This window comes from Triturus cristatus, chromosome 2_2 (genome assembly GCF_964204655.1).
Source record: "Triturus cristatus chromosome 2_2, aTriCri1.1, whole genome shotgun sequence".
Classification (NCBI taxonomy): Eukaryota; Metazoa; Chordata; class Amphibia; order Caudata; family Salamandridae; genus Triturus; species Triturus cristatus.
Window position 1 is genome coordinate 1,016,746,091 of NC_140582.1, and position 12,080 is coordinate 1,016,758,170.

General features: G+C 46.0%; 1 protein-coding gene across 5 annotated transcripts in view; it reads left to right on the plus strand.

Moving 5' to 3' along the window:
- Positions 1-12,080, plus strand: part of SORCS2 (sortilin related VPS10 domain containing receptor 2) — a 2,262,720-nt gene that overhangs the window by 1,580,152 nt on the left and 670,488 nt on the right. For all 5 annotated transcript variants that reach the window (XM_085642460.1, XM_085642463.1, XM_085642464.1 and 2 more), the window contains exon 6: positions 8,566-8,630. In XM_085642460.1, the coding sequence (XP_085498586.1) occupies positions 8,566-8,630 (65 nt within the window). The remainder of the gene's footprint in view (positions 1-8,565; positions 8,631-12,080) is intronic.

Here is a 12,080-nt window from a genome sequence, read left to right on the forward strand (position 1 = left end):
AACTTGCTGTAGTATTCCGCCATCCCTAGAAATGACCTTACTTCTTCCTTGGATGTGGGCGGGGGTGCATCGCAGATGGCCTTCACGTTCCCTTTCTTCGGTGTTATCCCGTGTTCTCCTATCTCGTGCCCCAGGTATGTGACTGATGTCATTCCGAAATGACACTTCTCCCACTCAGCCGTCAGGCCGTTTTCCTCCAAGATCTTCAATACCGCTTCCAGCTTCTCGTCGTGGTCTTCTAGCTCCTTCCCCATTACTAGGATATCATCCTGGAAGTATTGCACTCCCTCTATACCCTTGAATAGGCGGGCCAACAGCTTTTGGAACACTGCTGCTGCAGATGCTAGTCCGAAGGGCATGCGGCAGAACTGATAGAAGAACGGCGTTATGAATGACGTCAGTTTCTTGCTCGTGGGATGCAGCACTACCTGGTGGTATGCCGATTGTAGGTCGATGGTGGAGAACCATTTCACGCCTTTTGTGCAGGCCAACATTTCCTCTATGCGTGGTAATGGGAATTTTTCTACCACGATGCACTTGTTTAATTCTCGGAGATCCACACATAGGCGCACCTTGCCTGACGGTTTCATGGCCACTACCAGTGGCGCCAACCACTCCGCGCTGTCGATCGGTTCGATGATTCCCCCGTCCTCCAGTCGGTGTAGTTCCTGTTGCACTGCCTCTCTCACTGCGATCGGTATGTTCCTTACTCTGTGCGCAACAGGGCTGACGTTTTCCTTGAGGACGATCTTGTGGGTAAACTTCTCAAGTTTACCGATTTTGCCGCCAAATACTTTCGGGTGTCCGCACCGCCATTTCGCTGCCGTCGACTCTTCTCCGTCCAAAGTCACCAACACTTGGGTGTCCCCCCTGGATTCAGCTGTACGCCCAACTCTCCTTGGTCCATCCACCCAAGGACTGATGGTCCCTTCTCCGCGACGTACAGTTTGCAGTGGGCGCTACGTTCTTTGAACTGGAACAGTAGCCTCCTGAATCCTACCATCGGAATGGGTTCCCCCGTGTAGGTGACCGGTCGTATGTCGGGTGGTTCTAGACATGTGCCAAGTGTGGGTTTGAACCTCTCGTTCCACACCGATCTTTGGACGATCGTGTAAGGAGATCCCGAATCCGCCACTATGGTGATTCCTACTCCACCAATGAGCATGTCGCGCTGGGGCTTGCGCGCTCTCCTCCCATCGATGCCCAGTACCTGGTCTTCCACACACAGGACTTCGTCGTCTTCCTCCTGGCCGTCTTCTTCTTCTCCTATGTCTTGCGCCACGAATTTCACCGCGTGTTGTTTCCCTTTCCTTCGACACACTTTCTCATAGTGGCCGACCAGGCCGCAGAACGCACACTTGGCTCTGAAGGCGGGGCACCATTTGTCGTGCGCCGCGTGGTTCGAGCTTCCACATCTGTAGCACCTTGCCGTTTCTCCCTTTTCTTGCTTCCACAGTTGTCCCGGTTTTCCTTTCCCCTTGTATGTTCCTCTGTATTCTCCAGGCGCTGCTTTTCCTCGTCCATACTGGTCCGCGTCGTCCACCTTATTTACCGTGAGTCTCGGGGCTTGGTCTCTCTTTGCTGCCTCTGCGAAGCGCTTGGTCAGTTCTGCCCTTTTCACTATGGCAATCACGTCTTTCAGCGTCGCATCTCCACTCGCCCAGTTTATCTTGCACCGTCTTGCTTGTCGTATGCATTACGATTTGGTCCTTAATGAATTCTTCCTGTAACGCCCCATATTTACACGTTATCGCAAGTTTCCTCAGCGCCGCCACGTAGTCGTCTATCGTTTCCCCCGCTTCTTGCTTCCTCTGCTGGAAATTGTAGCGATCAATGGAGGTGCACACTGCGGGACGATAGTGGTTGTCCAAATCTTCAATGGCGTGTTTGAACACGTCGGTGTCCGCTGCCTGTCTGGTGACCGGTGTTAGGTTTTTTTTGATACGCGTATGGCTTCTGGTCCGAGATTGTGTAAGAGTATCCTCTTCCTCCTGGCACTGGAGAACGCCTCCTCGTTCTCGTCTTCCAGCGCTTCTAGGTAATTTTTGAAGTACTCCCTCCAGTCTTCCCATTTCATTTGGGGTTCTCCTGGCCGTGGAAGGAACGGGACCGGCGTCGTTAATGCTGATGCCTGCGCGCTCATCTTGGCGTCCGCCTGTTTCCTCGGGCTACCTGGCGCTTCTGTCCTCTCCCCCCTTCTTTGGGTTACCAGGATCTCGTCGGAGCTGCCTGCGCCGTCTCCACCCGATTCCGCCAGGGTCTCTGCTGCCTCCCTACGGTTCGCCTTTGACGTTCCTCCACCTCGTGGCCGGCACCCTTACTGCTCACGTGCCTCCCTCTGGTGTCCGTCTACCACTGCCGCGCTCTCCCGGTGCGTTGGCGTCAGTCCTTGACCTCCCCGGTCTGCTTACCGCGTGGGATGTCGTTCCCCTGTGTAGGTCTTCCTCCTATGTGCAGGTTGGGGGCACCTTCCTCCTGGGTAACACAGGGTCCTCTCTGTCCGAGCCTCGTTGCCACTGTAAAGTTGTTATGTGCACTATGTGGTTGCAGGTTACCCCCAAGGACGTGCAGGAGACTTGCCAGATGTATTTATATGCCTTTATTAACAATTAGGCTTCTATCACCGAGAGAGCGCCGGGCAACACGCTCCGAACGCTTCACTCGCGTCACGCTAACTCGCGCATGCGCAGTAGCGTCCAAGATGGCCGCTACTCGCATTCCTGCCCTGATGTAGTGCGCATCAACTAGACCGCGACACTACACAGAGAGCAGGCCATAACCACAGTAGTGACTCACCCGAGGCCCTATGCCTCGGCTGGCCTCCACAATCCGCATCCCACACCAGCAAATCAATCAGCCCTGCCTCATCTAGTAGACGCACTGCCTCCGCGACATTCACCTCAGAAGACATTTTGCACAAAAATAAGTGGAACACTAACTACCACCAGAACGCTAACTACCACCAGATCGCTAACTACCAAATCACAATAACGCTAAAAAACGCTCTGTGAACTGCTATCAGCCACCCTGTAACCACTATAAAACGGTGGTTAGTAGCAAAATATTGCCACATTTATCCCCGAGGGATGCATTGTAGCCCAATTCAAGCCAAAACCCGCAGCAGTTGATGGACTGCTCCATTCCCCAAACTATCCCAGGGGGAGGGCAGACCTCCCTGTGGTCGGCTGCCCCTCAAGACCCCAATGGAGCACTGGATGGAAATGTGTCCTTTTCATTCAACCCTGCTCCTGTTGTGACTGAGAGACAAAATGGGTTCTAAACCCATTAGCATGAGATGAAACTGGCAGCATTTAATGATAGAGTCGCAAACAATTACCTATAGTTCACTTCTCGAGTTCTTGTGATAATATGCTCTCCAACCAAATATCCACATTGATGAACGAGGTCATGTTAAAAGAAGGGTATTTGCTTTGTACATTTTATTCTTTGATAGTAATTGACTTTATAGAATAAAGATGTTTCTGTGTTAGTTTCAATGAATTTTCTTTAACAGAAACAATCGATAGGTTTCTGGAATCGATAAATGGGCATGTAAATTTCCAAGACTATCTTCGATGCCCTCTTGAAAGTGGCTTGCCACTGTTTCTTCTGTAGAGATTCTACGTTGTTGTCTCTGGATTAGAGAGGGCAGCATGCTCGCAGCCAGTGCCCTCTATCTGCCTGCGGCAATCATTGAAATGTGCTTTTGGCACATACACCTCTTGGCAGCCTCCTGCCAACGCTGCTGGTAAGTGATCTGCATTGTTCATTTTTTGCTCAGCTTACTCAGCGATGGAACAATATACTCTGTAATGGTTTTGAAACATGATTATTCTTTATAACATGAAGAATTCACTATTTTAGGGCTGAAGTCCGTGTCACTTGCACTATTCATGGCGAACATATTGTATTTAATACTTTTAGGGCCTTCAGCCATTGGCTTCTTTTGCTTTGGAACGTTCGGCCACTGACTTGAGACACTGTCAATCACATCTTGGATCAGCCCATAGGAACACTTCACTCTCGCTGTTTGAGATGGAAATGTTGCCTTTGGGATGCATGATGGTTTATTTTACTATTGGAACCAGTCAGATTCTTCTTGTTGGAAGGAAGATAATTAACAGAGAAGTCACTGTCCTATTCGGTGGAACTCGAACTTCGTTTTGTTTGTAGGTTTCAGTGGCGTAGCTAGAAGTACAGCCACCTGGGTCGGCCCTAAGTTTGCCTCCTGGGAGCTGGTGGGGCGGGGGGGTGATGGACGACGAACGACTTGTTCGAGGATGGGGGGTGGTGGGCGACGGACGGCTTGTTCTCAGGGCCAGGGGGATGGTGGCAGTCGTCAGACACGACTCCTGCCACCCCCAAAAACAGTGCCACCCGGGGCAGACCGCAACCCTGCCCCGTCTAGCTACGCCACTGGTATGTTTTCTAACTTTTCTTTCACAAATGCAGTGTGTTATAGCAATACTTTATGGTAAAATGAGTGGGATATACAATTATTTATTTCTATGAGATATTGGCAAAAAATAGGCGCTGTAACAAGTTTACATAAGTATGCACAGTGGCATGAAGCACAGTAATGGGCACGCGCTTTACAAGGTACAAAATAAAGCTTGATGTCAGTTCACACTATGCTGCACTCATTTTCAAGTCTGTGCCAGAATTTTGCTCCATCCTGTATTCACAAAGAAATATACAATGAATACTCACTCTAGCATCATGCATTCACATATGGTACCTATAGCACCAGCACCTGCATAACTTCCAGCAAATGCATAACGTCCAGACGTAGGTTGTACTGGACATGTGATGGGAGATCCCGCTGAGTATTTGCCTCCATTAGGAGGATTTGTTAAATGTATTTTTACACGTTTGACTATTAATAAATTTCAGTGCATTAAATGAAATCAGTAGATATGCACTTTCAAGAACTTCTTGCCAGTGCCACTATTGCTATTAAAGAAACATAAAGTGAGTTTACTGGCTTCAACAGTTCATTGGGCTTCCCTTTCTTGGATGCATAGGCCAATACATTTGCAAAAGATGAGTTCAACCACAACTCCTACATATTCATGAGAGGATCTGCACTGAAGTTCTGCCTTACCTAATTTCGAAATCCATCTTACGGTATAACTCCACCAGGTGTGTGTACAAAACTCAAGTGCATAGTTATGAATTGGATCATCTAAATAATGAATGAAATGAAATGAAAATGGGTTTTTATAGAGCGCGTATTTGCCATGGCGTCTTAGCGCTTGCTACCATTAAATTAAAGCGGAGAATTAAGCCATCGAAGGGGTACACATAAACAGCCAAGTCTTTAGTCCCTTTCTGAACTGTAGCAGATCATTTTGCGTTCTAAGATACAGAGGCATGGTGTTCCAGAACTTAGGGGCCAAGTATCGAAAACTTTTGGCCCCCCATTTCATCGTCTTTACTCTTGGAACCACAAGCAAGTATGCTGACGCGGAACGTAGACATCTCTGGGGAGTATATCGCTTACAGTATTGACCCATCTGCGTAGGTCCCATCCCGTGCAGACTCTTGTGTAACACACCCATTGATTTAAACTGGATCCTAGCCGATATGGGCAACCAATGTAGTTGTTCTCGGGTAATTAAGATAATGGAACTAAATTTAGGTAGATCTAATAGTGACCGGGCCACCACATTCTGCAGGGTCTGGAGTTTTTTAATCAAACTTTTTTTTGCTCCAATGTAGAGTGAATTACAATAATCCATTTTTGACAAGATCAGTGCCGTAACAACCATTTTCCTCAAAGACATAGGAATAAAAGGAAGAATTTTCTTAAGAATTTTAAGTGTATAGAAACAGGAAGAGGTAATGCTATTGACCTGGTCAGATAAGGAAAGACATTTTAAGTGTATAGAAACAGGAAGAGGTAATGCTATTGACCTGGTCAGATAAGGAAAGATGGTCATCAATCAGGACTCCAAGATTTTTTACCTTTTTTACGGGCTGGGGGCATGGCCCTGCTTTTGCGGGCCAGCAATTGAAGTTCCAGAGTGACGTGTCTCCTCCGAACATAACTACTTCGGTCTTCCCGGTATTCAATTTTAAACAATTATTCTGCATCCAGCAAATAATCTGACTCATGCAGAGTTTAAAACGCACTGCCACAGTCTCTGGAGTTGTGGCCAGTGAGATGACAATTTGTGTGTCGTCTGCTTAACAAATGGCCTTGAACCCAAAGGAACGAATAAGTTCAGCCAGTGGGGAAACATATATATTAAACAAGGTGGGTGAGAGTGCCGATCCCTGAGGCACCCCACATAGCATAACAAAATGAGAGGATTTATGCTCATCTAAAGTTACAGCTTGTTGCCTGTTATTCAAGTAAGAACGAAGAATATCGGCAGCTTTATCCTTAATCCCTATATCTGCCAGACGCTGAAGAAGTATGCGGCGATCCACCGTATCAAACGCGGCGGATAAGTCAAGCATTACCAATACGGCCTTTCCACCCTGGTCTAGTTGTGTACGTAGACTTTCAGTGGCTGCAATTAATGCAGATTCAGTACTGTGCTGTGGCCTAAAAACATGCTGTGCTACATCCAATTTGTTATTGACTTCTATAAAGGACCGCAGTTCCTCGTTTAGAACCTTTTCGAGTACTTTAGATGGAAATTGTAAACATGTAATGGGACGATAGTTGGCAGCTTCAAAGGGATCAAGAGTTGTTTTTTTTAAAATAGGTTTTATCAAGGAGTTTTTCCATTCCACTGGAAAATGCCCTGAAATAAGAATGGTATTCAATAGGGGTGTCAAATATTTTGCTATGGTATGGGAGACCATATGAAGAACCGTAACAGAACATGGATCCAAAGGAGAGCCTGATTTGATTGCCAGGATAGTTTGTTCAACTCTGTCCTGTGTGAGGGAGGAACAATTTCTTAAAGAAACTTGTATGTCAGGTTCATCCGTCTTAGACAGATCTTGTCTAACACCATTTACAACAGTAGAGAATTCCTCGTAGACTTTAATAACATTTTCTCGTGAAACAATTTGGCAAGTTTGTCACAGAATTGTTTTGTTGTGCTAACTGACTTTGCATTACCAAAGGTAGCCAGTTTAGTGGCTGTCTTGAATAATTCACGGGGAATATTTTTAGAGGCCATAATTTTCTCTGCAAAGTACATAGATTTTTCCTCAAATATGGCTTCTTTATATACTGTTAACGCCTCTCTATAGCATGTTTTTCCAGGCTCTGATTATTCCTTTCTCCAGAGTTGTTCTTTGGCTCTGCAAATTTTCTTTAAATTTTTTAAGTTAGACTTATACCAGAGGGCCGAGGTCCGTCTAGTATTTACCTGTGTACGAGTTTCCGGGGCTAGCTTTAGAATCTATAATCTAAACAGGGAGATAGAAGAAGCCCTCCATCATTATCAATTACAGGAATTTATCACATGTCGGCACAATACGCAACATTTCCTAAACAGAGAGAAATCATTTGGGTGAGCCCATTTCAGGCATTGGCTGCATGGGGTATGCATCACGGGTTCGGCCAGCCCATTGCTTGGCGAGTAGGTTTACAAAGGCCGTTTGTAGAACTCAGTCATCACAAAGTAGTTCTTCTCAGGAATGGCATCTTCAAAGACCCACATACAGTGATGTTATTTAAGAGATGGTTTGTTGTTGCAGTCAAACTCTCTGAAGAAGAGTGCTGGCAGCAGCACAGAGCCTCTTTCAAAGATTGCGCTTCAGCTAGAGCATTAGGACAGGTCTTGTGACATGTATTTGGCAAAACACACCTGGAACATGCTAATCACAAAATGGTGAACTGAGAGCTTGCAGAGCAGCACGGGGCATCGGCTTCTGTGCTGTTTGAACTTTCAACTTTGGCAGTGCGACATTGTCTTACGGTTCACTTGTCAATCACAAAACGATGAACTGTCAAGTGCACTGGAAGACGGCGCTCAATCTAGAAGTACAAGCAGCACAGGGACCCAAGCTCCATGTTGCTCCACTGCCTCTCTCCACCCCATGTGTGGCTCCAACCAGGGCCAGGGCCCCTGCAGCTCTGGTGGCTCCCGGGACTCAGCCCTGGAGAGCAGCTTCACACGTCGAACATCTCTGACTATCCCTGATGCTCACTGTCAGAGGACTGTTTTCATTTTGTGTTTCTGGTAAGTTCACGGGTGAGTCCTTAATGCTGGTGACCTTCCATGTCCAATGGAATGACTGATCTGAAATGTACATATGCTAAATGTTGAATGATATCAACTAAAAGCAATGTACACGGTTGCGCGGGTTAATGGAGACACAGCAGTTGCTTATGTTATCAGTGAGAGAGAGATGCACCAGCTATACTGCACTGCTGAAAGGCATCCTATTATCAGACATGCTTCATGGCTTTCATCTTCTTGTGTGTTCAAAAAGCATTGGTGCATGCCTGTGTTTACATACCCTGAGCACACCAGAGCCGTAGATATTTGCTTTGCCAGTGTCTGCTTTTGTTGCTAGTAGATACCAGGTGTCTGACACAATGCTCCCTGGTCTCGTTATTAAACGTTAATTGCTGTTAATGCTCTTTTCTGTTTGCAGGGCTGTCGCTGGAGTTGACACAGATCCCACATTGGTTCATATGGAAGTCCAGGACTCCAACGGAGGTAGGAAAATCTAGATGCATTTAGCAAGGATTGCTGAGGCACATTTACACAGACAATGTTTTTTGAGGAATTCTTTGTTTAAAACCAGATAACTGTTTTTAAGTATGCATTAACATGTTTCTGTGCACTGTAGTGGCATATTAGTTAGCAAGTGTTATGTTGGCTACTCCGGGGAAAAACCAATAACTTGGCCATTGATAAAATGCATCACTTCAATAAAAACAAGCATTGGCATAGCCAATAGGTCTAGCTTTTGGGACCTTATAAGTATTTAGTTATGCAGCACAATATCCTTGGTGCAACAACATCAACTGTTGCATGGCTAAACACTTATAATGTCCTAAAGGTGAGACCTATTGGCTATGCCAATGCTTGTTTGTTCAGTATTTATTCACTTTTTATTTTTTTAAACTGTCCTATGTCGCACTTTTACTTCCATGACAGCCGCGCCCCGTTCCTTAGACAAACCGCATCTAAGGAAAGGTGTGCGGTCGCCATTAAAGTGAAACCGGGCATTGAGGTGTTTTTACAAAAAGGAGCATTTGTTTGTCAACTTGATGCACACATTATTTTTTGTAAAAACGCCCCATACAGCGCTTTCATTATTATGGCGGCTTCGCCCCTTTCTTTAGGCATGGCTCGTCTACGGAAAAGGGTATGGCTGACATTAAAGTTAAAGCACCACATGGGCGCTTTTACAAACACGCATTTCCAATGCATTAGGTATCACATTTATGAGAGTTCCATAAATGCGAGACCTATTGCGCTGCAAATGCTTGTTTTGCAGCAGGCCTAGAGCAGATTGGATAGTTGGGATGATGACACGAGTAAGCTAAGGATAATACTGAATTTCCTGAGGCAACATTTTAAAAGTAACTCTAATGCTTTATTGATTGGCTAATTCTTTCTACTTTTTCTGTCCTAATCCTGATGGGAAAACGGAAGAGTATGTGAGATGTACACATTAATGGGAGGCTGAGCAAGAAACTAGAAGGGGTCTTGGTGGTCTACAGCCACTGATGGACTAGGCATAGAAAAGAAAAGCAAATGTGAGTTAGAAAGTATGTTGCAAACACATAAGTCTTCAACAAGTACGTTTCAAACATACAAGTCTGTGTCAAGAATCAAACGGGAAAATGCTTTTAATCACTGGTGCGGAGGCAAGGATGAACATTTAGTCTTAATTTTCTGGACAATGGATTTCATTTGCATCTGTTTAATCGTTACCAGCATACTCTAGCGTTGTTGGGTGTGGTTGTGTGTGTGGTTGTGGTTGTGTGTGTGTGTGGTTGTGGGTGTGGTTGTGTGTGTGTGGTTGTGGGTGTGGTTGGTTGTGTGTGTGTGTGTGTGGTTGTGTGTGTTTGGTTGTGTGTGTATGTGTTGTGTCTGTGTGTGTGTGCGTGTGCGTGTGGTTGTGGGTGTGTGTGGTTGTATGTGTGGTTGTGTGTGTGTGTGTGATTGTGTGTATGTGTGGTTGTGTGTGTGTTTGTGTGTGTGTGTGGTTGTGTGTGTGGTTGTTTGTGTGGTGTGTGTGCTTGTCGTTGTGTGTGTGTGGTTGTGTGTGTGTTGTGTGTGTTGTTGTGTTTGTGGTTGTGTGTGTGGTTGTGTGTGTCACAAAGTGTGTTTCGAGCCTGAAGACTGGTACTATTGCAGGAGCACTTCTCTGTTGATCATTTACTTCTGGGGTGAATGAGCCATCCATTACCAAGTTCAACTTCCATTCCCCCCTTGGAGGTACCGACAAATGCATACATCTGACAATGCTAATTTTGAAATGGACAGGTAAAGGCCCCAGAAGGTGGAATACATACAGATGACTGTTGGCTCAGCCACTAAGAATATACAACTTATGTCTGACGATGAAGTGAACCTGCTCTGGTTCCAATACCTAGGCATACATTATCAGTATACGATTCCTCAGTCAAACTGTAATGCACCAGCCACAAGTAAGCACAAGGTGGCTGCTTCCAGGGCGTGATGCACATACGCTTAATAGCCTGCTTGAAAACTGTTGTAAATCTTAAGTAGGAAAAACAGAGAACCGTCTCTAGTTTTGCCAACTGGAACAAAAAAACTGCAGAAATAATCAACAAAGGAGAATATCGAAAATAAGATGCATGATACAACAAAGTTAAAGTGCCCAGGCTGCCAAGTCAATCCCTGTGTTCTACTGTTAGGCAGAAAAAGGAGAACTGGGCTAGACTGCTTTGGGAGGCCAAAAACACCCATAACAGGGATCCCAGTCAAGTTTTAAATTGACGACTTTGTTTTTGGGAAGTGTTTGCCAGTGGATCCTATTTAGAACAAGCTAAGTGAACAGAGTAAAAAAAAAAGTACAAAAGTGAATGTTGGAGAAATCACATGAGGATTTAAAAAGTGCAAGCTGTTCACACGGTGAGTCCTGACACTGGCTGCCCCTATTAACTCCACATCCATAATCCTGAACTGTCTGGGCACAAGACCAGAGAGCCAGAGCAATTACTTGCACTCAGGTGCAGACGCCTTAGTATTTTGATAACCACAGCAGCATGGCCTCGATCATGTATGACCCGAGGCATCGAATATCCCAGCTTCTACTTACTTTGAAAATCTTGAACAAAAACGGAGCAGGATTGGCTAGTGGATCATATGGAGGAAGTAGGACTACACTTCATCTCTTTTTTATTAGTAACTTGTGGGCACCCCCCACCTAGCAGTGGGAACGTAAACTGCTGCGTGATTAAAAAAAAAAATAATACTTTCGCTTGCTCACATAAGTACGTCATAAAATACAGCCCAAAGAATCTCTGCACGAATGGGTGCCCTGTAGTACCCTTCAAATTAAAAAGGGAGCCTATCAGTGTGTATATTTTTCTGATTACAGTAGAAAGAAACGTTGCCCCATGGTATCAGTTTATTCCTACATTCAAATAGAACAAGCCGCTATTATTACTTGCTGGGAAGCTGCGTCCCCGAATTCCCGGCGGAGGCGAGCTGCTTTACGGAAGCATCGCCAGCGTAATGCGCATTGGTGCGTCACATATTGGGGGTATTCCTGTCCCGAGCTTGGCCCTGTTAATTGCAGGACCAAGAGCCATCCAAAGAGGCCCGTGTAGAACTGGACTGAGCAGGTGCCGGGGTGTGCGGTCGGTCCGTCCTCTACCGCCGGGTATCCTTGCTTTGCATCCTGCACGCGGGAGGGAAAGGCGCGAGGGGCAGAGCTGAACGAGAAAGGAGGAGGGAGCATGGGAAATGGTCGTATTATATTGAATTGAGGGGGGCGGAGGACGGAGATGAATGAGAGAGAAGAGCATCTTTAGGTGAGTTTTCAAAGTGCTGCTGAAGGCTGGTGGTCCACGCGTGCACGCTCACGTGAATTCAAGCGCTAGGCCAGCCAGCAGCACTTTGAAAACTCACATACAAAATGTCTCTCCGAGTCAGCGCATGCGCTGAGCTCAGCGAGACCTAACC